Source organism: Ambystoma mexicanum, chromosome 1q, assembly GCF_040938575.1.
Source record: "Ambystoma mexicanum isolate Mex_15411 chromosome 1q, UKY_AmexF1_1, whole genome shotgun sequence".
NCBI classification, from domain to species: domain Eukaryota; kingdom Metazoa; phylum Chordata; class Amphibia; order Caudata; family Ambystomatidae; genus Ambystoma; species Ambystoma mexicanum.
The window spans coordinates 1,207,415,404-1,207,440,072 of record NC_090922.1 but is presented as its reverse complement, the minus strand read 5'-3'; the positions used below and the strand labels follow the sequence as shown (position 1 = coordinate 1,207,440,072).

The following is a 24,669-nucleotide window of genomic DNA, read 5'->3' as shown; positions in this document are numbered from 1 at the left end:
AGTGCTGGATTGGACAGGAGCTGTTCTGGCAGACTCTTCGTCCGAAGATTGATCCCTGGATTCCAGGTATGAAAGGAGTCTTCTATGCCTGTCATGAAGGGTCTTGGTGGAAAAGGTTCTACAAATCTCACATTTTTTAATGTCATGCGGGTACAGACAAATGCAATGCTCGTGGGGGTCTTTGTAGTAAACCAATTTCTTCTTACACCTCGTGCAGTCCCTGAACAGGGAAGGCTTCTTGACAGCCTGAGGTGCCTCCATTTCTGAAGAGAAGTTCAGTCGACGATTTTGAGAGGAAGACAACAAGTTTTGTCTCCAAGGGTAATTGAAAACAAAGCCCCTAAGAAGGGGAACAAGATGGAATATATTTTACCAAATATATTCCACACAAAAGTAGAAAGAATTTGAAAAAGCTCAGAGAGCTTGAGGATTCCCTGTGTCTGTTAGACTGCGGTGAAAAATCTGAAGATGGCTGCCGGGGGGCGGAGCTTGGGCCCTGCCACCTCATTGGCTGGGGCCATAAAGGACCAAAGTGAGGTGGAGAGACTACACAATGAAATGGCTCATAGGCCATAATGGGCTATGTACATGCACTGCTAGGTAGCAATGTATATATATTTTTAAAAAAAAATGTATTATTAAATTTATCACAGAGGATTCCCAGTCTGACGACGGGGAATATTCAAGCATCTGAATCTATGAAAGATCCAATGCTGGAGAAACCTGACTGTGCAGAATGTCATTTGCCTCGACATATGTTTGGAGCTTTGTGGAAGCCACCTTGTCCATCACGGAGTAAAAAGTTACAGTTGGTGATGGGGCGCATGTTTCCCGGGTCATTTCCATCCAGGCCTGGTTTTCTCACCAGAGGTGTGATGGTGACTGTTTTGATGCTTTTTGGTATTATTCCGTCTCTAAAGGAGACATTCACTATCTTGGTGAGCAAAAGGAGGCATTCACTATCTTGGTGAGTAATGGTGCAAAGAGTTGTTCTCCATTATCATTTTTGGAGGTAGGATATTTTCAGCATGTCAGTAATTTTGCTATCTCCTCTGTGGTGATAGGGTGAAATTTGAACTTTCCTGCTGGTTCTGTAATGTATCTTGGGATGGCAAGTGTGACTGGGCTTTGTGAGCAATTTGTGATGTTATGGACTCCCTTGATATTATTGGCAAATGCCTCATACCTTTTCGCAGTCCTCCTGGGATGGAAGAAAAGGTGGAGATTTGATTTGAGGATTTCAAACAACTTACTGGTCGCGTTAGAGGCTGATTAATCTGGTCATTGTAGTTTTTTCTGCTTCACGGATATCGTTTTTATAAAAGCTTTCTAAAATCTTTCCAGATCGTCGGTTGTCTCAACCATCTGCCTTCTCTCTCTTTTCAGCGCCGCAAGCTTGGTGTTAAAACATTTTTGATCGTTTTTGTTTGCTCTTACGAGTTTAGTCTTAATGTGAGCTAGTTGGTCTAACTCTTGTGCGTGTAATTATTTTTGGTTGACGTCATCACAGATATCTCCCTCTTTATAGTCCCTCATGCCTTGGTTTATGCACTCTTGAAGTCGTGCTCTCCATTTTCTTGAAGTTTCGTTTTGGATTGTATTGTTTTTTGTTCATTACCATCTTTCGGTTGGGGGCTTTTAATGTGCAGTGAGAAGGACACCTTATAGTGGTCCGACCAGATGCACAGAGTGGTCTCTTTCATGTAGGTTTCCAAATTATAGGTAATAACCCAGTCTAGTTGGTTCCCTTTAGCTGTGGCTGATTCTGTATTTATCACCTTGAAATCAATATCATTTAGTGCATTTGAGGTTGATCTTGGTCCTTGGAATTTCCTCTCCATCTATTAAATTCTCCCAACATCAAGGTCGCAGTATTCGTGCCTTTGAGAAGGTTTAGTTAGTGTTATTTCTTCATTTAAATCTGTCATTAGCGATGGGGGAGGAGGGGGGGGAGGGGAGTCTATAGACTACGATCAGTTAATGCTGCTGTTTGTGGGAGTGTACTTCACACATCCCAAGCATGTGGTTGTAGCCGGGAACATGTGGATAGAGTCCCTGGCTATCACAGCAACACCCCCTCCAATCCCAGACTCTTTTTAGAATAAATGTATCCCCTCCGGTACAGCCTCAGCATTTGTTGGGCCAATGTGGTCCTGGAGCCAGGTTTCTGTTAGGCATAGGATGTCAAGTTACTCCTTCAGAACGAGATCATGGATAAATTGTGCGCGTTTGTCACCAGATCTAGGTGGAGTAAACATGATTTTAGTATTTTGGCATTAATCCCTTTAGTAGGTGGGCTCTCCTTAGGCAATGGTCAGTCTCTTTCCTTTTTTTGCATTTGTTACAGGTTTTCCCTGGATTTTGATGATACTAACAGGGGCCTGGCTTTCAGCGTGTGTTGAGGAGTGGTGTGGGCTCTGGGCATGTAGTCTTCTTTCTGCCATAGCATTCTGTGCATATTGTTGTACTGCAGCCATGCAAAATTCATGCAACAGCGTCCCCTCATAGGAAATGCCCATTCTTACCTCCCGAGGCGGAAGAGTCCCCAGCTAAAAAGGTTGGGTTTCAATGGGTCTTGCTAATGCAGATGCCCACTGTCGTCCTATTCTGACAATTTGCTGGTGCTTTGGCTCAGTGTATGCACACAAATATAACTATTCTGCCAAAATATCTATTCTGCCAACGCAACTTGGCTCACTCAGAACGCAAAGTAAGATGTGGGTCGGACTGTGGCAAGGGCATCAGTAGGAGCTTAACTCTTGACAGAGGAACAAGGGAATTCTGATCATGCAATCTTCTCACCTAGAAAGGTCAGGTTTGTAAGAGATCTGGAAATGTGTCAACTGATCCATAGCAACCCATTCCTCCCCTTTGTTCTCCACTATATTCAGTTAATCTCTTAGTCTAATTTTGACCAGCCCACACTTGAAACTGCAAAGTTTAGAGGTCCAGGAAATGTATCCAGTGGAGACACGCAAACATAATCCAGGGTCTAAAGCCATCACAACTTAACTGGACAGAGTAAGCACATCCAACATCTACACATTAACGTGTAATTGCCTATCTTTTTATCTTTGAAGCTGCCTCTCATAGTACGCATAATTCCAATCATGTTTCAAAATACACCTTTTTTCTTCTATCCAGACCACCTCAACTGAAACACAGTCAAGCCATCACAGACTACTACGTCATCCAATCCCAATGTCTATGACCCTTGCATCTGCTTTGCCATCCTCTAATCGTCTCCAAACTTTTTTCTTTCCAACACTAAGGTATGGACATCCGGGAGGGGCCCAAAAAAACAACTCCACCTTCCAGACAAGCCAGGCACCCAGAGAGACCACTTCAGTGACTATTTCGTGCTGCACAAAATTATAATAAAGATGTGTACACATTGGGTTTTGGTCACGGAGACAGGCCGTGTCACAGGAAGCCTTAAATGAGGCTGCCCGGGCTTTGCATAAACTCGAATAGCATTAAAGCCCTAACACCACTGGGCTCCATTATGCGCTAGGTGATCTTTACACCATTAAGGGACCCGGCCTTCAGATCAGGACCACCAACATGGGAGGCGGTCAGCACCTACCACACAATTGAGCCTTCTGTTACAGGCTCTAAAACATCTAAACGCAACATTCATGCAACTCACACCATTCCAACTTATTCTCCAAAAGGACTCTCACAGCCTGCACACAATGGTAAAAAGACATTAAATTATGGTAAGAAAAATACAACTACTGAAATGAGAAAATTGCACTTGGTGAAAATGTGGGGCTTTAGAGGATGGATGTTTATTAATGTGGCTAGTCTTCAAACGGACATTTTATGAGGCATTTCATAAAATGCTCTACTTGATGGCCCGGTGGGCTTTTCTACACCCCACAAATGATAAAGAAATTGATGTCATCTTTCATAATGCTTAACTGGCACATGAAAATCTCCAAGATCAATCTTTCAGCAATGCATTGGAGAAATATTGGCCTAAAAAAGGCCAAATGCACACATTCGTAACACAGACAAACCCAAAAGGCAGCAGCGGCCTCAAACTCACCTGAAAGAGCACACAGGTTTAATGACAGACTAATCAGCCTTCATTCTTCCAATTGCCATTACGAGGGCGCCATTGACAAGTCAGTCAAACCCCTTCTGAAAAGTTCACTTGTGGAAGGAGCTACATGCTAGTAGCTCTTAAATACCATGTTAGGGTGTTTTACAAAGGTCCACCAACAGGTAAGACTTTAGAAAACCAACACTTGGGACAAGGCTTGGAATATAGGCCTGAATCACGCACATTTTGTTGGTGGCAATGGCTGGGCACCAAGGCTGATCTAGGAGGGAGAAAGGGCTGTAGGTGGTACAAAGAACAGAGTATACACAGAAGCCAAAGAAACAGACACTATCAAGTTATTGTTTATTTGTATACACCAAGGTAAGTGAAAAGTAACACAAAAAGCTTTCAGAAAACCAAAAGCATTATTCACTTAAGTAAATCACTTTGATAATTTTAGAAATGCAGTATGTAGTTCAAAGGTAAGTAAAACATTATGAATCTGTTTCAGGTGCAAGTGGTTGAAACAATAACCAATATAAATCAAGTAAATACTTGTAATTATTTTTACAGAGGCCTGTAAATCCGTGACTGAGCAGCTTACCTGCAAAGTCAACGTCACTTACAAACATGCCAAATCCTCAGTATGCGCCTCTCAGGCTTCTGCCCCAGCATTATGTTAGCACTTCTGTACTTGAAAAATCAGCTGGACAAGATCAGAGACGAAGGGAAACCGGCCCTGCTCCTACTAGACTGGTCCACCGCATTTGACCTGGTTGACCATAACATTATGCCAGCATTTCATATCCTCTGCCACCCTCTCCTGGCTAGCCTCTTTCTTAGGGGAGGGGGGGTCCCTCAAGGGTCCCGTGCCTTACCAACACTGTACAACATATTCACAAAGCCGACTGTATAGCCTACACTTAAGTATGCCGACGACATGCAACTTCTCCTCCCTCTCACAGGCTCTTGCCACAAAGATGTAGCCACCCTCAGCGCCAACTATGCCTCTATCCAAGCTTGGATGGCTGGCCTCAAAAACTGAACTTCTCATCACTGGTTCCCCATCAGTACTAAAATCTCAACCCACATCATGACACCATCAATATGGATTGCTCAGTGATTCCCCATTCTCTCCTGTCAAAACTTTAGGAGTCCACCTAGACGCCACTCTCTCCTAAATAGACAAGTCAATGCTATTGCCTATGCCACAGCCTACTCAACGAAACTGCTCAGCGCTGTTAGACCCTTCTTCGCAAGAGACAATGGTCTAACAATCGCTGGTTCAATGGTGGGTGCTAGGCGCGATTACTGCAATGTCCTGTTCACCGGTACATCGGCTTGACATTAAAAATAAAACCTCTAGACCATCCAAAACGTCTTACGCGTTGCACTAACATTAAAACATCTCGGCCGCCCGTAGAGCAGTTCACTGGCTAACTTAACAAGCGACTCATTTTCAAGACCCTCTCCATCACTCACAAATGCCTCTCCAACTCAGCCCCACCATACCAAAGCCCAGTCCAGCAGGCCCACTAGGGCCCCTGTACACCCATAGGCTGGTCCCACCCAAATTCAAACGTGTCAAAGCCGGAGGTTCTAGCTTCCCAGTCCTCGCCGCCAAGCACTGGAATTCCCTCCCACCTGCTCCAACAGCAGACAAATCCTTGAATCCTACTGGGCCTTATGCAAAGCCATATAAAACACAACTGTTTACTTAACCTGTGTCCTCCCACCTCCCAGTCCCACGACCATATTTATGAACCTCTGTATGCAACTTCACTATGTAACTATGCATTGTTCTCACCCAGGGCCTCATTGTAACTGGTTCAGCGCCCTGATGCCCGAGGGATGTGTGCCCCGCATCCCCCCGCTTGTGTCCCAGAGCCAGATTGGAGGACAAAACAGATAGGCACAAGCTCTATAAAGTTCAAATGTTAAGTCTTCGATAACAAGTAAGTAGATATCTTTGTTTGAAAAAGGGTTGGGGCCATTTGGAGAAGTCTCCCTGTAGGCTCACAGGCGTTAAACCCAGGCAAACATCTATGGGCAAACGCCCAAACACACAAATCAGCACTCCAGCAACACAGGAGCAGCAAAGCAACTCTAGGTAAGTTCCATCAAGAGTATCACAGTATATTAGCAGTGAAGAAGAGGGTGCAGCAGGTTCCAGAGTATTGGTGGTTTGCAGCCCATGAAGGTCACAGCTCATCGTTGGATAGCTCACAATGCAGGTTGTCTCAAGACCGATTGGTACCACCAATCTAAAAAGGAGAGCGACGTCGAGCGCTCCTGATGCTTGGAAAGGGGGTTGGGGGTTTCGACAGCAATAATTACACAGAAGGCACTCCGGTCATCAGAGTGGCTGCTGACAGCTCTGCTCTTCCTCAAAAGTTCTTCTGTTCCAGGGGTCAGCATGTCTTCAGCCTCAGGATCTGTGCCTTTTATGCAGGAACCCAGCCAATCAGCACCCATGCACCATTCAAACCCTAGGTGGTGGCTGTACTTTTAGACCAGCCAGCCCCACCCCCCCCCCCCCTCAAGTTCAAACTGGTTCCAGGCAGGCGCACCAGAAGACAAAGAACAGCAGGGTTTTGGAGCCCTCACCAGTTTCCTATCCTCACAGACACTCTGGAGCCTTGGCAGCCTGCACAAAGGATTCCTGCTGAGGACAACTCAAACCAGAACACCCTCCTCAACCCCCCCACCCCCTTCCCAAGCATGGCAGAATGACCAAGAAGGGACAAGCAAACAAGAAATGGGTCAAAGTGACCCTTCTGTGAACTACTGTGGCTGTGAGAACAGCCTGGGAGTAGGAATTGCACAAAGATAAGTAGGATAAAAAAAAAAAACAGTCACCATCCATACAGTTTAGCTAGTCACTGTAACCAAAAAGTTACAGTAGCAGTGAGAAAGGGGATCCAGTGTAACTAACCCCTCAGCAATCCATATAAGGTGGAGTGTGCGGATCTCAATACAAAAGAAGAATAAGAAATATCCCCCTATAACGAAAAATAAAAAAGGGAAGTACCAAGGACTCCATCAACACTGCACAGAGCGCTGGATGATGCTAGCCAAAAGACAGATGCCAAAAACTTGGAAAGTATAACTCCAAGAAAAAAGGTATAAAATGAAATACAAAGTATTCCGGGGTTTGGGGAGGCTGAGTAATTGTTTATTTGTAAAGCGCTTGTGCACACACTCACTCAGGGGGAACAGACCAAAAATACCTGGACTCCCATGTACAGGAGATTGTGCATAAAATCTACCCAACACATTTTGTGTATTTACCAATTTGTGACATACACAGACGGCAGGCAACCCAGGCTCATTTCAGCTACGGTGCTGCTCTATCTACGCTTTAATGCAAATCCTATAGAACACCAGCAAAGTTTAGGCGAAAAAGAAGCCAATCCAAAATTAGAAATGCATGTATGTCAATATTTAAAAAGAAAAGTTCCGACTATCTTAATAGGCCGTGAATGCACTGTTTTAACAGATGTACGTTTACTAGATTTCAAGTACAGAAAATATTCATCTATCCCTGAAAACAAATCAACGCTGAGTAAATCACATTGGCCGCTCAGTTTCTGAAAGCAATCTTGAAGCACAGATAAAGGGATAATGACGTCTTGGACAATGGACTATTTGTCAGCAATAGGATGGCGGCTCAAATCCATACATGTATACATAGTTATTCTTTTTGGCTTTGAAGAAACCCTTGCACAAACGGAGCATGCACTGCCACATATCATAAAGCAGATTACAGCACACCCTTAAAAAGGTTCTTGAAAGAAAAATTGTGCTCATCTATAGTAGGAACACGAGCTGCATTTTCACCCCATGCTGACGAACCCCAGTGCAAAGTGACCATACTAATGTTCTTCCACGGCCAAAAACAACAAATTAGGAACTGCTCCTACATCACATTCATAGACTTTTAAACACACAAAGAACCCATTCAGTCCCAAAAGGAGAAGGAAAAAAAAAAAGACATACTTTAACTTTTTTGTGCTGAATAGTCCAGTGATTTGGTTCCCAAAATACAGAAGAGGTAGTGGAAAAATCTGGAATTGAGAGGAAGAGGCATTAGTGAAAAGGTGAAAGCGGGGGGAGGGTGTGAGAAGAGAAACTGCCACCACCCCCCCCCCCCCCCCCCCAACCTTGTTTTTAAATAGTGAAATCACACATACTTCACACTACGACCGATGCAATATTGGTCCCAATAAAACACAATTTCTGCAACAAAGATGTACTAAAAAACAGTCGTCATTGGCAACACATTATACGAGTTAACAGTTCAGTGAAATGCAGCCCTCTTGCTAAAGAAAACACCAAGCAGTGAGGATTTATAATTCCTGACTAGGATTAATTACATAGCTGCTTGGAGTATAACTCAATGTCAATTACAAACTAATGCTAGCACAAGAAATTAAGGTTCCCAATAAAATATATATATATTTTTTAAACGATCTGTACATATTACACTAGATGGAACAACGCATATTTGTTTCACAACATAATTTCAATAAATTATATGTAAAACTAGCCCAAACTGTTAGTTCAACAAATTTCGAACATTGCCAAGTTAGCCTGAAATGTTGGTATATGCAAATGCTACACTATACTTATTTCGCTACATTTCAACCCACATATTTAATTATGTAGTCTGAACAGGACACAGAAATAGTTTTACAGTTGATGTGGCAGGATTGTTATACAATGTTATTGCTATGGTATGCTACATTAGGCACCCTCTCATACATTAAGGCCTCATATCTTCCATTATGCCTTTCCCTCTGCACTCCGCCTCTGACATCCCCAAACCCCTCCTGGTGCTGATTGGAGCAAGACCCCTGTACCAAGGCAGAGGGACATGTCGGATCTTCTCTTCCGCTTGCTCTCCAAGTATAGGATTAGCACCATGTATGGTAGATAACAGTAGGGTTTCTGCAAAGGCCGCTTAGCCAAATCACAATTATGTACCCAGCCAATGTCCCCGCAAGGCTTGGTCACAAGGGAGATGTTGATAGCCATTGTCTGAAATGTCATGCCAAGGAACCACCATTTTCATGCCATTTGCCCACCATTGTGCAAATGTTATTAGGATGCGCTATACAACCTGTACTCAAAGGGCTGTCCAGACGGAGCTCTGTGTGCTGGCTGACTGCCCGCCACTTGTCCTGCTGTATTTTCCTGCTCATCAGCTGATCACTGTATTTTCTATCCAATGCAAGAAGCTTGCTTTACCCATCAGTTTGCGTCTAATCTTATTTGCTGCACACCAAAGTGACCCTTGGAGAAGGGCCTCTTACGCTACCACACAGTGCATGAATGATGTACTGTCCCTCCCATCTTGTTGACAAATTGCTAAACCAACTTTAACAAAGGTGAAGACTCAATACATGTTACAACTTAGAGTTTGAAATCTGTTTTAATTGCCTCTACAGATCCCTCATGTGTGGCAAGTCATCTGGGTCACAGAGTTTGCATTCTTCCAACTAGAACAGATCATCATACAGAACAAATCACAAACTGTGAAAACAGTAAGTACTGCAAAAGGCTCTAGGCAGAGCTCCCAGCAAAAACTGTAAATTAGAGAGTGCACTGAACTTTTCTGCGTATGTTATATTAGCTCATGCTAAATGTTGTGCTGCTGTATATCTCATTGAATAGGTAGCATTAGGGGACCGATCATCTTATTGATTGATTGATGTTGGGGGCTGTTGTATGGATTCATTGTTCAGCCTGCAAATGATCTTGGACACTCTACACACTGACTAGGGTTGGATTGACATCGTTGCTTTCCCTGAGTTGTCCATATATAGGCATCCACAAACAATGGAAGTGGGGATGGGAGGGGTTGGGGGGGTGCCCTGACATATATATGCATTGGTTGGACCGATGCTTTGTATGAGAGGGAGTTGTGATGCCTAGGCTCATTGTGTGTAGCTGTCTGCTCACGATTGTTCAGGGTATACGGCTACAGTTACATGGGTGGCTGCAGAGTTGGGTGGTGTGGGATTTGGAGTCCTGATGGTGGGCAGCTTTTCTGTGTTGCACAGGTACCTGATATGGTTATGGATTTGCAGGCAGTGTTTCTGCTTTGTGATGACAGAAAGTACAACCTGTATGGACCTTCGGGTCATCTTGAGATGTAAGCGTCATTTCTCCTGTTACCTTGATTTTATCTATGGCTCAGTCGTTTGTTTCTTCAATGGAGGGGGTTGGATTAAGGCAGATTACATTATTTGATTTAATCACTATGATGACGTGATTGGTCTGATTTGTTTTGTAATGCCTTTGATTCTAGGTGGGGCAGTACATGATGGATGCTTTTATTGTTACTTGCTAGTATGTTTTTGTTAGTTGGTCATATTGGCTAAACTGCAGTTATTTTGGGAATTTTTTGATGTCAGAATGGGTGGTTTTATAGAAGTTAATCTAGAGACATTAGGTCGGCTTACAGTTTGCCCACGGAAGGGAACATTATTGAAGTTTCATTATTGGCTTAAGGATTATAGGGAGTTGAGCACTTAGTTGGCGAGAACACGGTTTAGTTACTTGTTCTATTCTCAGTTCAACTCCATCTTGTGGCATGTTTTTTAGGTTAGGTTTTATTAGTTTTAGGGTTTTGTTGGTTTTTTCTTTTAAATGTTTTTTTTGGTTGAGTTTTTTTAGTCTTATTTTTCTTTGTGCTTTAAGGGGGTACGGATTTTGTGAGTCTAGCATGGCAGTTCAGACTAATTTGTCAAAAGATTATTTACGGATGGTGTCCTGGAACGTTAATAATTGGGCAATCCAGCTAAAAGAAAAAAGGTCCTTACCCAATTGAAGTGTCTAAAGGCTAATGTAATCCTACTGCAAGAGACCCATTTGTCTAATGTTGAGGCAGTAAAGTTTGGGAATTGCTGGGGTGGATACATGCTCCACGCGACTTATAATTCCAGTTCAAGAGGGGTAACTGCTCTGTTTAAAAAGAATTTAAGGTAAAATTGTTAGTTCCAAGTCAGAAAAGGAGGGTCGTTGGTTGCTATTCACGTTAGAAATACAAGATCTGGTGTAATATATATGCCCCGAATATGAACAGTGATGTTTTCTTTCATGGCTTAGGTCGTGAACTGTTGTCTATGGGAAATACGAGAGATTTGTTGATTTGTGGCGACTTTAACCTGGTGGTTGACCTAGCTCTAGATAGGAGTTGCAAAATGGGCAGGGATGGTAGGAAAAGAGACAGGGATTCCCTACACTTGTTTATGGATTGTCTGATGTTTGGAGGTTGAAGAACCCGTGTGGGAGGGAATACACATTTCACTCCAGTGCACATGATATATATTCTCGTTTAGACTTCGTGTTGACGAGTGGTGTGGCGACTCAGAACGTGGAGAATTGTGTGATTGACTATCGTGATTTCTGACCACGCGCCTATCGTGTTAGATATGTCTCTTAATTATGCCTCTATTAGATCCAGGATTTGGAGGTTCAACACTATGATTATGAAAGAGGAAGGTTTGAGGGAAATGTTGGTGAAAGAAGCTGAGGAGTATATTAGAACTAACATGAATGGTGAGGTGGGAATCAACACGGCGTGGGAGGCGTTGAACTGTGTGATGCGTGGTGTGGCAATGAAAATGTCTGGAATTCGTAAGAGGAAGAATGTTGAGGAAACTGAGAAGTTGAAAAATTCAATTAAGGTTCTGGAGAAGGGGCTAATGTGTAGATTTCATGCAGTGAGTTCAACCAAGTTACTGAAAATGAAATATGATTTGAACAAGATTTTGAGTGAAAAAGCAGAGTGCATGATTTTTAGAACCAAATGCAGGTATTATGAAGGATGTGAAAAGTGTGGCACGCTTCCGGCCCATAGACTGAAACAGAGGGAGGAGAATAGAACAATTAAAGCTATTAACGGCAGGCAAGGTGTGACCAGAGACCCAGTTGAAATTAATGCCATATTCAGGAACTTCTATAAAGACTTGTATAGTGAACAATCTCTAATAGACTCGGACCGGATGAAGCAATTTTTTGAGTCTTTGGAGTTAAGACACTTGTCAGATACGGAGAAAAATATTCTGGAATCAGAGATCTCTCTTGATGAAGTGAAAAAGGCTGTTTGGGGAAGAGTCCTGGCCCGGACGGATTCCCGATCGAATTCTATCGAGGGATGCCGGAGGAGCTATTGGACCTAATGAGGGGGATGTTTAAAGATCGTAAACTGAAGGGTTTGCTACCAGCAACTTTGAGACATGCCACGATATCACTTTTGCATAAACAAGGTCGTCCTGAGCTGGATGCTAGTAGTTATAGGCCGATCAGCCTGTTGAATTGCGATTCTAAAATCCTGTCAAAGATCCTGGCAAGCAGGTTGGAGACAATGCTTCCTAGAATAATTCATCCTAGCCAGGCTGGTTTCATTAAAGGAAGGCACTCCTCTGGGAACATGAGAAAGCTGTTGATTACCCTGGAAGTATGTCAAAAGAACGAGTTGGAGGCTGTTGCCTTGTCTCTGGACGCCGAGAAGGCATTCAACCGTGTGAGATGGAGTTTTATGATGAATACCATGGAGAGGATGAATTTTGAGTTTTTAAGCTGGATTCAGTTGTTGTATACAAATCCGACTGGGGAGGTCAACACAAATGGGATTATATCGGATAGTTTTGAACTGCAACGGGGGACTAGGCAAGGCTGTCCTTGATCTCCTCTACTGTTTATAATATCCATTGAACCTTTGGCAGAGGCGATTAGATCTAATGACAAGATAGTGGGAGTCAATTACAATGGAGTATCCCAGAAACTATGGCTGTATGCTGATGATTTACTGCTGGTCGTCCAGGAACTGGCTTCTTCTCTTCCAGAAGTGATGGTCTTGATTGAAGATTTCGGCCTGTTGTCAAATTATAAAGTCAACTGGACCAAATCGGAGGCTCTGCCAGGTTCACACTTGACTAATTATAGAGAACTTGTGGACGTAGGTTTCAAATGGTGTCCGACACAAATGAAGTACTTGGGAATTTGGATCTCCGGGAACCTGAGGACCATGATGGGCGTGAATTTGGATATACTTCTGCAAAAATTAAGATTGGAATTAAACCGTTGGAGTGAGCTTGGCCTATCCATTGGTTGGAAAATTAATGCTATTAAGATGATTTTAGCTCCAAAGTTAAATTACATTCTGAATATGATCCCCCTTCCTGTCTGTAAACGGAATTGGAAAATGATTTCAAGTATTCTGCAGAACTTTTTATGGAGTAAGAAAACACAGATTAAAAATATGGAAGTTGCAGCTGACAGAGGGGGATTGAATGTCCCAAATTTCGAACTATATCATCAAGCATTTTCATTGAGGCATGTCCTGCCCTTTTTGGAAGATATGGAAGATGAATGGGCCGTGGCTGAGGCAAAGAGTGCTGGCCCCTTGCGCCCTCGGGCTCTCCTTTCCACTGTCACGACAGATCGGGAAAACGTTTCTGTTCTAACAAGTTTCCTTAGAACCACATGGAGATCATATGAACAGTCTGCCGGGTTTATGCCTGGTAAGACGGGTATGTCATCAATCTGGTTGAACCCGGATAACAAACTGAACAATAAGACCTTGTTCTGGCCAGAGTGGTTCGCAGCAGGGTTTGTTAAAGTCGAAGATCTTTTCGATGGGACCGCTTGGAAAACATTTCGGATTTTGAAACTAGAGTTTGATTTACCTACAGGTACTTATGGCGAATACCGAAAGTTGAGGAGAGCAGTGAACATTTGATCTTAACTGGTTATCTCTGATTTGGCTCTAACTATTCAACAGATTGGCAGAAGTGATCATTCAGCATCTAAAATGTATAAAATGTTGAGTGGTTTCACTAATGCGAAGCTCCAGGACAAATGGTCTTGCTATGTGAAAGAAGAGATGACTGCAGAGAGGTGGAGTGACTTATGTAGGAATATTAAAAGAATGTCCCTGAATGTTGGAGAGAGATCCAGACAAGTAATGCTCTTGAATAGAGTTTTCTGGACACCAGTAAGACTTAAGGAACGAAATTTAACAGAGTCAGACAGCTGTTGGGGGAATGTGGTCACTTTCGTGGCACTATGGAACACATGCTATGGGAGTGTCACAGGGTGAGGAATTTCTGGTCGGATGTGACAAGTATGATGAACAAGGTTGTCAATGCAGATTTGGAATTTGACTTTGAAACTCTAATACTGGGGGGAATCCACCATGCTGGACGACTTAGGGAAACATCAGATTACATGGATTTTACGTGGAGCTATGATGGCGAAAAAACTGATCCTGAGAAATTGGAAATCAGATGTTCACCCGACGTTGAACATGTGGATGGAGAAGATGTATCGCACAAGCAATATTGAAAATGTGATATATTCTGTGAATGGGGAAGGACGTATTTTTGATAAAATATGGAAGGCCTTTTTGGATAAGGGTTAGTCAGTCGTTGGAGCTTCCTGTGTCGAGTTTACCTGTATTCAGATAAGTAGACATGCATGTTTCAATTTACTCATTATAATGTTCATGTCTTTTGCTTCTTGGTTTGTTGCTATGCCAAAGTTTTCTAGAAGGTTGTTTTCAGGTCAATGTTATGAATTGCTATTGCTTTGACTTTTGCATCACACCTTTTCTGCCCCCATTTATTTATTATTATTTTTTAAATATTCTTTTTTAATGAATTTTATTACTACATTTTTTTTTCTCAATATATTTTTCATTATTATTGTATGGATAATTGTCTATTGTATCTCTTTGTTACACTGATTTCTTCTGTTAATATTTAATAAATTGGTTTAAAAAAATATATATATTTGAGCTACAGCAAACCAACTACTTTTGTTGAAGAACCAGATGGATGTAAAGATATTCCGTAGGTCCCACAAAGTAGGTTGCAGCCCTGGGCATAGCTAGTTCTCTAAAATAGTCCATGCGCCGCCAGCCAAGCAGATACCGAAAAGGAGGCCCAACATTCCTGGTGGACGCCACAAGCAAAACACAAACGCTTTGGTAAAACATCCCTCTAATCTCCTATAGCCTGTAGAACAGAATGATTGGTAGCCTCGCTTGCGACCTCTCTGCATAGAGTCCAACACAAGACATCCAGGAATTATCCAGGGCCAGGAGGATAGTTCAGGGAGCAACAAGTTTGTCTTGGAAGCAAACCAACACAGGCTTGAAGCCTGGTCCCACACTCAGACTGGTCTCCAGCATTAGGAGAGTTATAAAAGATCAATTAAATCCATAGAGACGCATATGTTCCTGTAAGTCTATGCTCCAATGGTTTGGTTGCTTTTTCAATAACTTTGTCCTATTGCCCTCAGATATGAGCTTTCCCCTCCGGCCTACTTGCGATATACATCTGTTAGGGAGAATTCTCTGTTTAGGCTGAATTTGCTAACCTAGTGAGTCCCCCAGAAGCTTTGCTGGATTTTTGGGGTTTATTTCTTTTCTCCTGCCAAGAGTGAGACTCTTTTACCCTCACTCTTGGGCATGATTTGAGAGTGTTTCTTTGAATCTAGATGCGTTTAATGGGCTACGGGGTCTTTTACTCCATAGGGCTTCATGTGTTTTTGTAATGTGTGTTACACAGCACCCTCAGTGCAGTGACACAGGGGTGTCATAGTGACCCCCCAGTATAGACTCCATACCCTGGGACTGACTACTGTCTCCCAGGGCATGTAAAGTCACCATTGACTTTACTAGTCTTAAATTCTGAACAGAACCAGTACAAACCATCATATTGTGGACGTACTAGCTGGGACAATTCAATTGCCCCGGGGTCTGTTAGTCGAGGGGGCACATCTCCGTCCCCCCTGATCGAGTTTTGGCTGGTGGCAGTGGATACTACTTTTTATAGTCGACCGTGAATATTTTCCTATGGGATTTCCCATTGTTTTAGGCTACTACCTTTAATTATTTATGGTAGCCTCGAACATACCGCTGGTTTATTTAATGAATATTAATTCTCCGGTTGGTATTTTTTGCCAAAACTTGATTCTAAAATGGCGTTTGTGTTCCCTTCTGTGACTCCAACCCAAGTCGAGCCCTTTGTTCCACTTTTTTGGCGGGCTTCTCCGCAGAAGCCCTCCAAAGTGGTGCCACTCTGTCTGGGGTACTTAGGAGGGGTGGAGGGGAATTTAGGCCCCCTGGACTGAGTTGCCTAGGCAACTCAAGTCGCACTCCATCCTGATTGGCCCAAGTAGTGAGCCGGCCGGCTCACCACTTAGCATGTTTGTGTGACAGCTAGGCTGAGTGAATGGGGGTTTGCTGCATAAAAGCAGGGCTTTGGGGACTGGAACTTCAGAAGTCGCCACAGGACCAGAGAATCCGACGAGGGAGAAGCTGAGCCGACCTGCCACGACACCACGACCGGTGGAGCCCTGCTGGACCGTCTCACCACTTTTTCCCAATGACAGGAGATCTCCCGCCGGAGTCTCTTCTTACTTTACTGGTGGGGATAACCAGTTTCACCGTCTTTTCACTTTCCCAACGTATCTCGTGGCTGCCTTGCCCGTGCCAAGCAACCAGGATACCACGTTTTACCACGACCGCGAAACCAAGGTAGCACCTTTTACCGGAAAACTCAGCGGCTGGTTTCTGCCCTGGTAGTGCAACGACCTTCATCTTCCCTCCAAGTCGAGATCTTCTCTTCCCCTGGACGACGACGCAACTTGCACCCACTACCAGGAACAACTGCCACCGCTGGAGGATCCTTCCCACTTAAAGTACTGTGTCCCGCCTGGCTTCCCTTGCTACCGACTGTACGGGGTAGATTTAGCCCCCGGCTTCGGAACTGGGTTAGCCTGGGACACCGTGGCTAAACTTTCTAAGCCTCTCTAAACGCTTTGCTGAACCCTCTGCAAGACTTTCTAAGCCTAGTGTAACTGTGTGATCTTGGGCGCATTTGTGCTCTGCTCTCTCTAAGAGGGGGCCCAGCCTTTGGACTTTGGCTCACCAGTGACTTTTTACGATTCAGGAACCCTTTCACAAACTTATTAGAGTGCCATCTAGTTAAGCGCTCACCTCTGTATGAAAATAAGTGGTTTACTGTGATTTTCTAATAGGGAAAAAGGGGTGTATATATCCTAATAGTAACTGTGTTTAGAATATTTTACAATAAAAGTGCTGGAGTGTTTCAACTGTTTGTTTTAAAATAAATTAATTATATACTTAGATACAATAATATAAGCAAACACTGACCAGAGCTTTGGTATCAGAGTGCCTATTGAGTATACTTTGCATACTGCCCAACTCTCTTGAGGGAAGTCTGACTGCTCAGCCACAGCTACCAGGTAAATCTGGGTGGTACAGACTGCTACCAAGTGGGTTTACTGCCAACACCTGTAGTCTTAAATCTTTTGCAGTGGTCCCTAAGGGAACTGCACAGGTTTCTGCCTAAAAACATCAGCCCTCGAGTGGCATTGGAACACAAACAATAGAACGCGTTTCAGTGTTGTAGTTCGATGTAGCTAAGAGTCAAATTGTTCAGGTTACTCATATTGTAGACAGATGTGGCTGTTTTTTTGCAAGAGAAATTGGAGGCCATTTAAAAAAACGCTACTATCACTGTAAACTGGCTACTTCTGAAAATTGTACAAGGTTAATCGGTCGGAAGATTACACTTATTCTACTGAGCAAAGAACATTTGCAAAACTATAAAAACAAAACCTTTTCTGATCGATTATCATTCAGCGATGGTCTGTCAAACACACCCATTGTGTTTTTTCCAAACATCCCTATGAGAAGGGGAAAACGGTAGAAATAAAATATGTGATGGTTCCAGCATGCACAACACACAGAATTAACAGACCATGTTACAAATCTGATACAAGGTTCCGTTTGACTACGGTACCTACAGCACAATGAGCTTGGTGCTCATTTTTTTTTTTCACAGCACTCGCCTACAAAAAGTTTCCAATAATTCAGACAGCTTTGGCATTTGTGAGGAGAGAATATCTGCAACAGTCACACCAGACCTTTAGCCCAGTCTAACGGCAAGGATCTTAGTTGAAAAGCATTCTTCGATAATTAGAGGAAATTACAGGTCTATATCCTTCTCAAAGAGTTTGTTAATCTGAGGTCCGGTCATAAGTGGCACTTTGTAAAGAATGGAAAACTTGGATACGTTTTACAGGGTAGTAAAAGACAAGGCGTTCTAATGTGGAGCCCTATTTGAGTACCTGAACAGTTTCATGAACTGTAGGAGCAATGGGGCTGTACGGAATGGTATTCCATGATAACAGTGCATAGCATGAGGCGGCCAGTGTGAACTTTCTGAAAGGTTACATCAGGAACACAATAATGCCATTCCCACCCAGACTACCGTGAATCAGTGAAAGTCAGGGGAAACATGTGGTATGGTTTTCTTTTGCAACTTTCCATTCATAGTTCTGTAGGAAACTTTTTTGCTAGGTTTTTTTTATCCTTTTTGAGGGAAGTAAGGCCTTCAACTTCATTTCCTGTGGCTCATTTGTTATGGGGAAACCGACTAGTCCTTCAGACCATCAGTACTGGGAAACTGTTTCCCTTTTGAATTGTTGTATTTTTACATTACGTCTTCCAACAGTATCCCCATTGCACTGCATGGTATCTGAACCTTTTACACCTGGAATGTAGTGGCAGCAGTTAAATTTTTACTGTGTTTGCTTTATTTTTCTGGCATTGTCCACAAGTGGCTACTAAACGTGCCTATTGCTCTAAAACAGCCTTGCCTGGAGAGGTTTCACTTGTTCCTGCCTTCTCAGGTTTCGCTGACACTGTACAACATCTATATCCGCCCTCTTTCCGAGCTCTTGGATAGTCTTGGTGTGAGTTATACAAAGTATGCAGATGACACGGATAATCCTTAAACCTTTGGTGATTATGTCTGGGATTCAGAGGCCAGCAATCAGATACACATGCCAATACAATCATGGATGGATGTTGTCAATTCACTGGGCGTGAATGATAAGACAGAACTCATGATTGTGGGGTCCGACCCCCGGCTAAAAAAGTTGAACCCTTGCAATAATCATTGCTGGCTGTACCATCCCAGTGCCTTCCTACGTTAAAACATGGTGTACTTGGATTCACAGCTACCTATAAAGAAGCACACTTGGCATCAGCACGCTGATGCTATCAAACTACCAAGCGAGATCAGACCTCATTTATCTGAAGGAAAAAAATATCCCTCTTGGCCCGTGCCCTTATTAATGCCAAACCGATTATTGTAATAGTCGGTTGGCACGCACATCTATGGCTAATCTTCAAAAACTTCAGATCATCTCAAATGGTCACCCTGGATGGTGAGGGCCATTCAGCGTCTTGCCAGGAAGGATCATCTCATGGTGGCCAGCCTAGCCCTTAATTAGTTGCCAGTCAAGCAGACAATTGCACACAAAATGTGCACGGTGACCCATAAATGCCAGACTGGTATTGCATCATGGTATATCGGACTGACTAAAGGTCACTCCGAGCAAGAGACTGCTCCGTTCTAACTTTGACAATAAGCTTTCTCAGCCACGCTTTAAAATTTGGGGGCACACGCTTTGATGCTTGCAATATTGGAACTGTCTCCAGACTACTTTAAACACTATTCTTTGTTTGAAACATTTCAAGGGAGCCGTCAAAAAGAGGTGCCCTTTGGTTACTGGTTACTTTTGACGTTAGTCTGTCTTTCGTGTGTATGCTTTGTGTGCGCCCTGAGACCCATGGCGCGTAATAAGCAAGTAAGAGTGACCGACATGACTTGTACATCTCCACAATTCCATATTTGCACACATTCCCCATTCCAATGTTTTTCTTGGTCTATTTTTGAACAGGTACTTCTGTAACCAACTATGCAATTCAATAATACAAAGGTACCTCCATTATCAAACTACAGTACAACCAACCTTTTCACCTTTTAAATAAATGACCTGCCTTATATGAAAACTGTAGCAGACCATTAGATAACCTTCCCTTTAATTTCAACTACAAGGGGTTTTCTATGCTACAAAACATCTCTACTGCAGCACCCACCCCAATAACTCATTACTACAATACCTTTATAAACCTACGGTACAACACAAACTGCCACCACCTTTTCATCAAGCATTAGTAATGCCAACAGTTTTGCCTTGTGTACACATGGAAATGGTCAAACACTGCCATAGTGGTATTAACTGGCACTAGGTGCAAAATGGTGCAAGTACATGGCCATCTGATAAGGGTGCCTACCAAATGGCAAAGGCTTATGCATAAGCCAAAACCGTTGCCTTTACCAGTGCTCATTTTTAACAGCACTTCAGTAAATAACACACAGTTCTTAAATAATGACTGTCTAATTCACATCAGATTCACAGCACCAGTTAAGACATAACAAGGAACTGCCCTAAAATTACACTACCGGCCACTCAACAGGAAGCATCGATGCTTAATTAAAGCAAGCTGGAAGAGTGCCCACGAGGAGGTGTTTTGGGCAGAAACAGTGAATGATTATGATCCCATTAACATGGACAGTCAATAGGTTGGAAAATAATGTGTGCTCTAATGCACCATTTTTAGCTTATAGGTGGCTGTGCCTTATTTAAACCTTGTGTAGATTATAAATATTTATTTATATACAACTTTGTGTGTGTTACTTGGATACTTGTACTTACTGATTTCAATTGTACAGCTCTACAGATCACATCACCCCTCAAAAGATAAGCCTGGCTGCTCAGTCACACTACCAACTTGTGTATTACAGGCCTAAAAGGTGGGTTACAGAATACCATAAGTCTTGCGTAGTATTCACCAGTTGGACGGCACTAATTTTAACATAACTGGGCCTTCACTGATCAGGTAGTCCAGCAAGGCTTCACCGGGCCAAACACAGAAGTGATGCCAGGCCTCTTCGGGAGTAGTCCATGGATTTTCAGTGGTCTGCTCTTCGACACAGGATACTTGGCTCCAACACGGATCTGAAGAAACGGCTGCAGGAGTCCTCTCGTCATAAATCCTGCCTCGGGACAAATCCACGGCCACCAATGGAAAAGATCTTCACCATTCAAACAGTCAGCGGTGATTTAATTCGGGACCAATGTGGCTTTTACTCTTGGCCACCCCTCGTCTCTTGGCACCACGGATGTGGAATGAGGCCACACAGTCCCACCCACTTCCTGGGTACACACTCACAAAAGGCACTAGCCCGCAAAAACAGCAGCTTTCCCCAGGCGAATGACCATGCAAGGGATTTCCTGACCCGAGAAGGCAGGAAAAAAAAGACCATGAAACAATATGGCCAAACAACAAGTGAAAAATCTTGTGGGAAAGCCATTTTAGCGCACTAGCCACGTAGTACCCAAATGCAGTAAACTCAAATGTGCACACTAAAAATACTGTAAAAATGTAATTGCTGCCACCAGCTTGTCTTTAGGCACATATAGAAGTAACCAAAAATGCCCAGTGTAAATGTATAGGGCGATACAAAAGTATCCCCCACTGCATTGTAGGATGCAGTGTGCACTGTTAAAAAAGTGAAACATACAAAAGGAAAAGTTTCCCAGTACTGATAGTGTTTCCCCGTGACAAATGATCACAAAGCCAGGAAAGTGAGGCTACACTTCTGTTAAAAAGCCATGAGGTTAAAAATAATTTTTTTTAAAAAAATGGGCCAAGGGGTGCATAGAATATGGAGTGAAAGTTGACTAAAAGAAGTTTTCAAACAATGGCCGAGTCGTCCAAGAATAAGACGCAAAAGAGTACCTTGACAAGAGTGAGCGTTGCAGCCTCCTAGCAACACACAACTTTGTAGGCTCCCCCCACTCCTGCAGTTATGCATTTCGTTTTGCCCTCAATGATTCCTTAAGGGAATTCAGGACGATTACACACATGCACTTGGCACTTTACAAAGGCAGGATTTTAAGATATGCATCTCCATCCTGGATAAAATCCTGCCATTAAAAATAATCCGTTTATAGTGGATTATATTTGAATTGATTCAAAAGACTTTTTGGTGAGATTTACTCATCTAATAAAAAATATAGATTCGGAAATGAAATGGTCAGCTTCTACATCACCACTGTCTTTCATGGTTTTGGAAAAGGTTTTATTGCGCCAAGTGAATACACAAGCATGCAAATGCCAGCATATAATACAGTGCATTCCTACCAACATAACATGCTGAAAAGATACAAACGCTGGCAGTGTTATACTGCCTAGCAGCATGGACAGTATGAGGCACCGTGAGAGTTGGCATTAGATGGGAGGGGGTGCAGGGTGGGGGCAATGGTGTTGGTGTGGAGGTAAAGGGCAGATGGCCAAAAAAGAAGAAAAAAAGCAAACCGAACCGCCAGTGTAGAAACAGGGGCTGCAGGGGTAGAACAAGCCAGAATGAAGTAGACTCGAGAAATAGAGTGGTCAGTATTGTTCCACTAGGGGAGTCACATACCGCAGATCCAATTTTACCCCACTGACATTCGACAAACAGGTATCAGCATACAGTAGACAGTAGACGACTTATACGCAACCGTGCTAACGGGATACAAATGAAGTTGCATTAACAAAGAACCGGACCCGCACAAATATAATCAAGGGGGTTAAGTCGCTGAGGTTCTTGTATGCAGCAAGTTTCACATTCCCAAGCAAACTATTGGCCACAAAGGATTTACAATATCGGAGGACCTTAAAAAGGATGCTGCACTGCTATGGTACATAAACCGAGGTTCACACACTAAACACAACTAAACGTATTAGAAAGCAACAAAAGAGACACTAACCCTCACCAACTTACCTTTTGAGGTACACTCCTATCAAGGTCTGGAAAGTGTATTAAATGGAGCGCCTTCGCCACCCAGAGCACAATTACAGTAGCCAGCATCTACAGAAAGAAAGAAAGCAATTATACAGCTGTACCGTTTCTGGATTGGTTCATACTGGAGCAAAATAAAACTCTGCAGTATTCAACCATACCTGCCCTAATCCAACACATAGTGAGGAAGGAAATCTGTAGAAAGAAAGAAGAAATACAATAAATATACATGTGAGCTGCAGTTTTCATAAATTGAGCAGGCGAGAAAAAGAAAGCTCCCCAGTATCTGGCAAACACAGGCGATACCTCTGCATAACAAAGCTATCCCAAAATCATTACAGGAGATACAATGCCATAAAGCTTTGTTGTCCATCACACGTGACCCATTATGCTGTACATTTCATAGAGGTTTCCTAGTGCACCTTCGTCAATTATGCTCATTTGTGTGGAGTCAGTTGGCCTGGGGAGGCAAATGAAGCTTGTTGATGAACTTCTTACATCTGGTCTATATGAGATGTTATGAATCAACTTCAGCAAGCGTAAGGGCCAAAGCCCCATGATTGGCACTCAGAAGTAGTAAGGTCCGTAGCGCTGTGCGATCAAAATGTGTAAGCCTCCAGAAGCCGCTTCAAAAAGCGTGATGACGGAGTAGCATTTGATCTAAATGGTATGCGATTAGGCATAGCGTTTATGTGAACCGCTGAAGCAAGGCTGTGAGGAGATTGAAATGAGGTCATGTGACCAGGTTAGAAGGGATCCTGGAGACGGGACGCCCCCAAGATAGCAACTACAAGCACAAAGAACCATGCGAGAATGTGATTTAACATGCAACACCTTCAAATGAATTGAATAGTTACCATGAGGGGGTGAAAACCTATAGTGTTGAATCTTGGTTAAGCAAGCTTCTTTTTTTCCCGGATGAGTTGCCATGTTCAATTGCATTGCATGAAATAAAGCTTAATCAGTTGCCCGTTAGTGTCCAAATTAGAATTTGGAAGTGTTTTTCTTTGCCTGTCATCGTGCTGCGATATCGTCCTCGCAAAGCCCAGATGAGATGGCAATATTTGCTGAGGACCACTTCCTTTCAAATACCAAAATACCAAATACAAGAGAACTTTGGAGCTTTCCACGGGAGGAACGTCCATCAGGTTGGAGTGATTAAAAAAAAATTATATATTATATATGTGTTAGGCCTAATCGAGAAGTGTATTTTCCTGACCAACAGGGAAAGGCACAGTCTGTGGGAAGGGAATGCCACAGAAAAGACGTAATTGTTATGTCAGGTCTGGAAACGGTTTAAAAAAATAATTTAAAAAAAATAAAAAAACACATTTATAAAAAAAAAAAAATGTACACAGAATTTTTGAAACTGCACAAAACACATTCTGAACTACCTAGGAAAAGTAACTAAAAATCTGAAGTTAGGAGTATGAACTATGAACTGGTGGGGTACAAGCCAGACAGAGGAACTGTTTGTGGGCTGTACATCTCAGCTGCTTGCTAGATAACATTCTCAGCTCGGCTGTCACACAAATTATGATTGGGGTTGTTGGGGTGGAGGGGGCAGGTGGAATTTGAAGAAATGTAAAGGGTTAGCAGTAGGAAAAGAAGTGCTCAAAATTAAAAAAGTGGAAGATACGGCCGGAATAGAGAAGGGGGTGTTAGTGTGGTTAAGCTAACCAAGCGCATTCGCAAGTGCAGAGTCAAGTCCAAAAGATTCAAATGAGAAATGTAAAAGTCCAAAAATTGCGTTTGTCCTCCCCCTACGCCACTGGCAGCAGTTTTTATCCTCGTGTACCTAAAGAAAAATAGGCGCAGACGGCTAAGAGGGATCATTGATTATTTTGTCCAGTAGTGCCCAAACCCCTCCTTTGCCAC

General features: G+C 43.0%; 1 protein-coding gene across 1 annotated transcript in view; it reads right to left on the bottom strand.

Annotated features, from left to right (window-relative positions):
- The window catches only part of SLC35D1 (solute carrier family 35 member D1), a 180,277-nt gene that overhangs the window by 134,815 nt on the left and 20,793 nt on the right, over positions 1-24,669 (bottom strand). The window contains exons 2-4 of the mRNA XM_069641946.1: positions 22,953-22,986; positions 22,774-22,860; positions 8,048-8,115 (exon numbers count right to left, since the gene is read on the bottom strand). Coding sequence (XP_069498047.1) covers positions 8,048-8,115; positions 22,774-22,860; positions 22,953-22,986 — 189 coding nt within the window. The remainder of the gene's footprint in view (positions 1-8,047; positions 8,116-22,773; positions 22,861-22,952; positions 22,987-24,669) is intronic.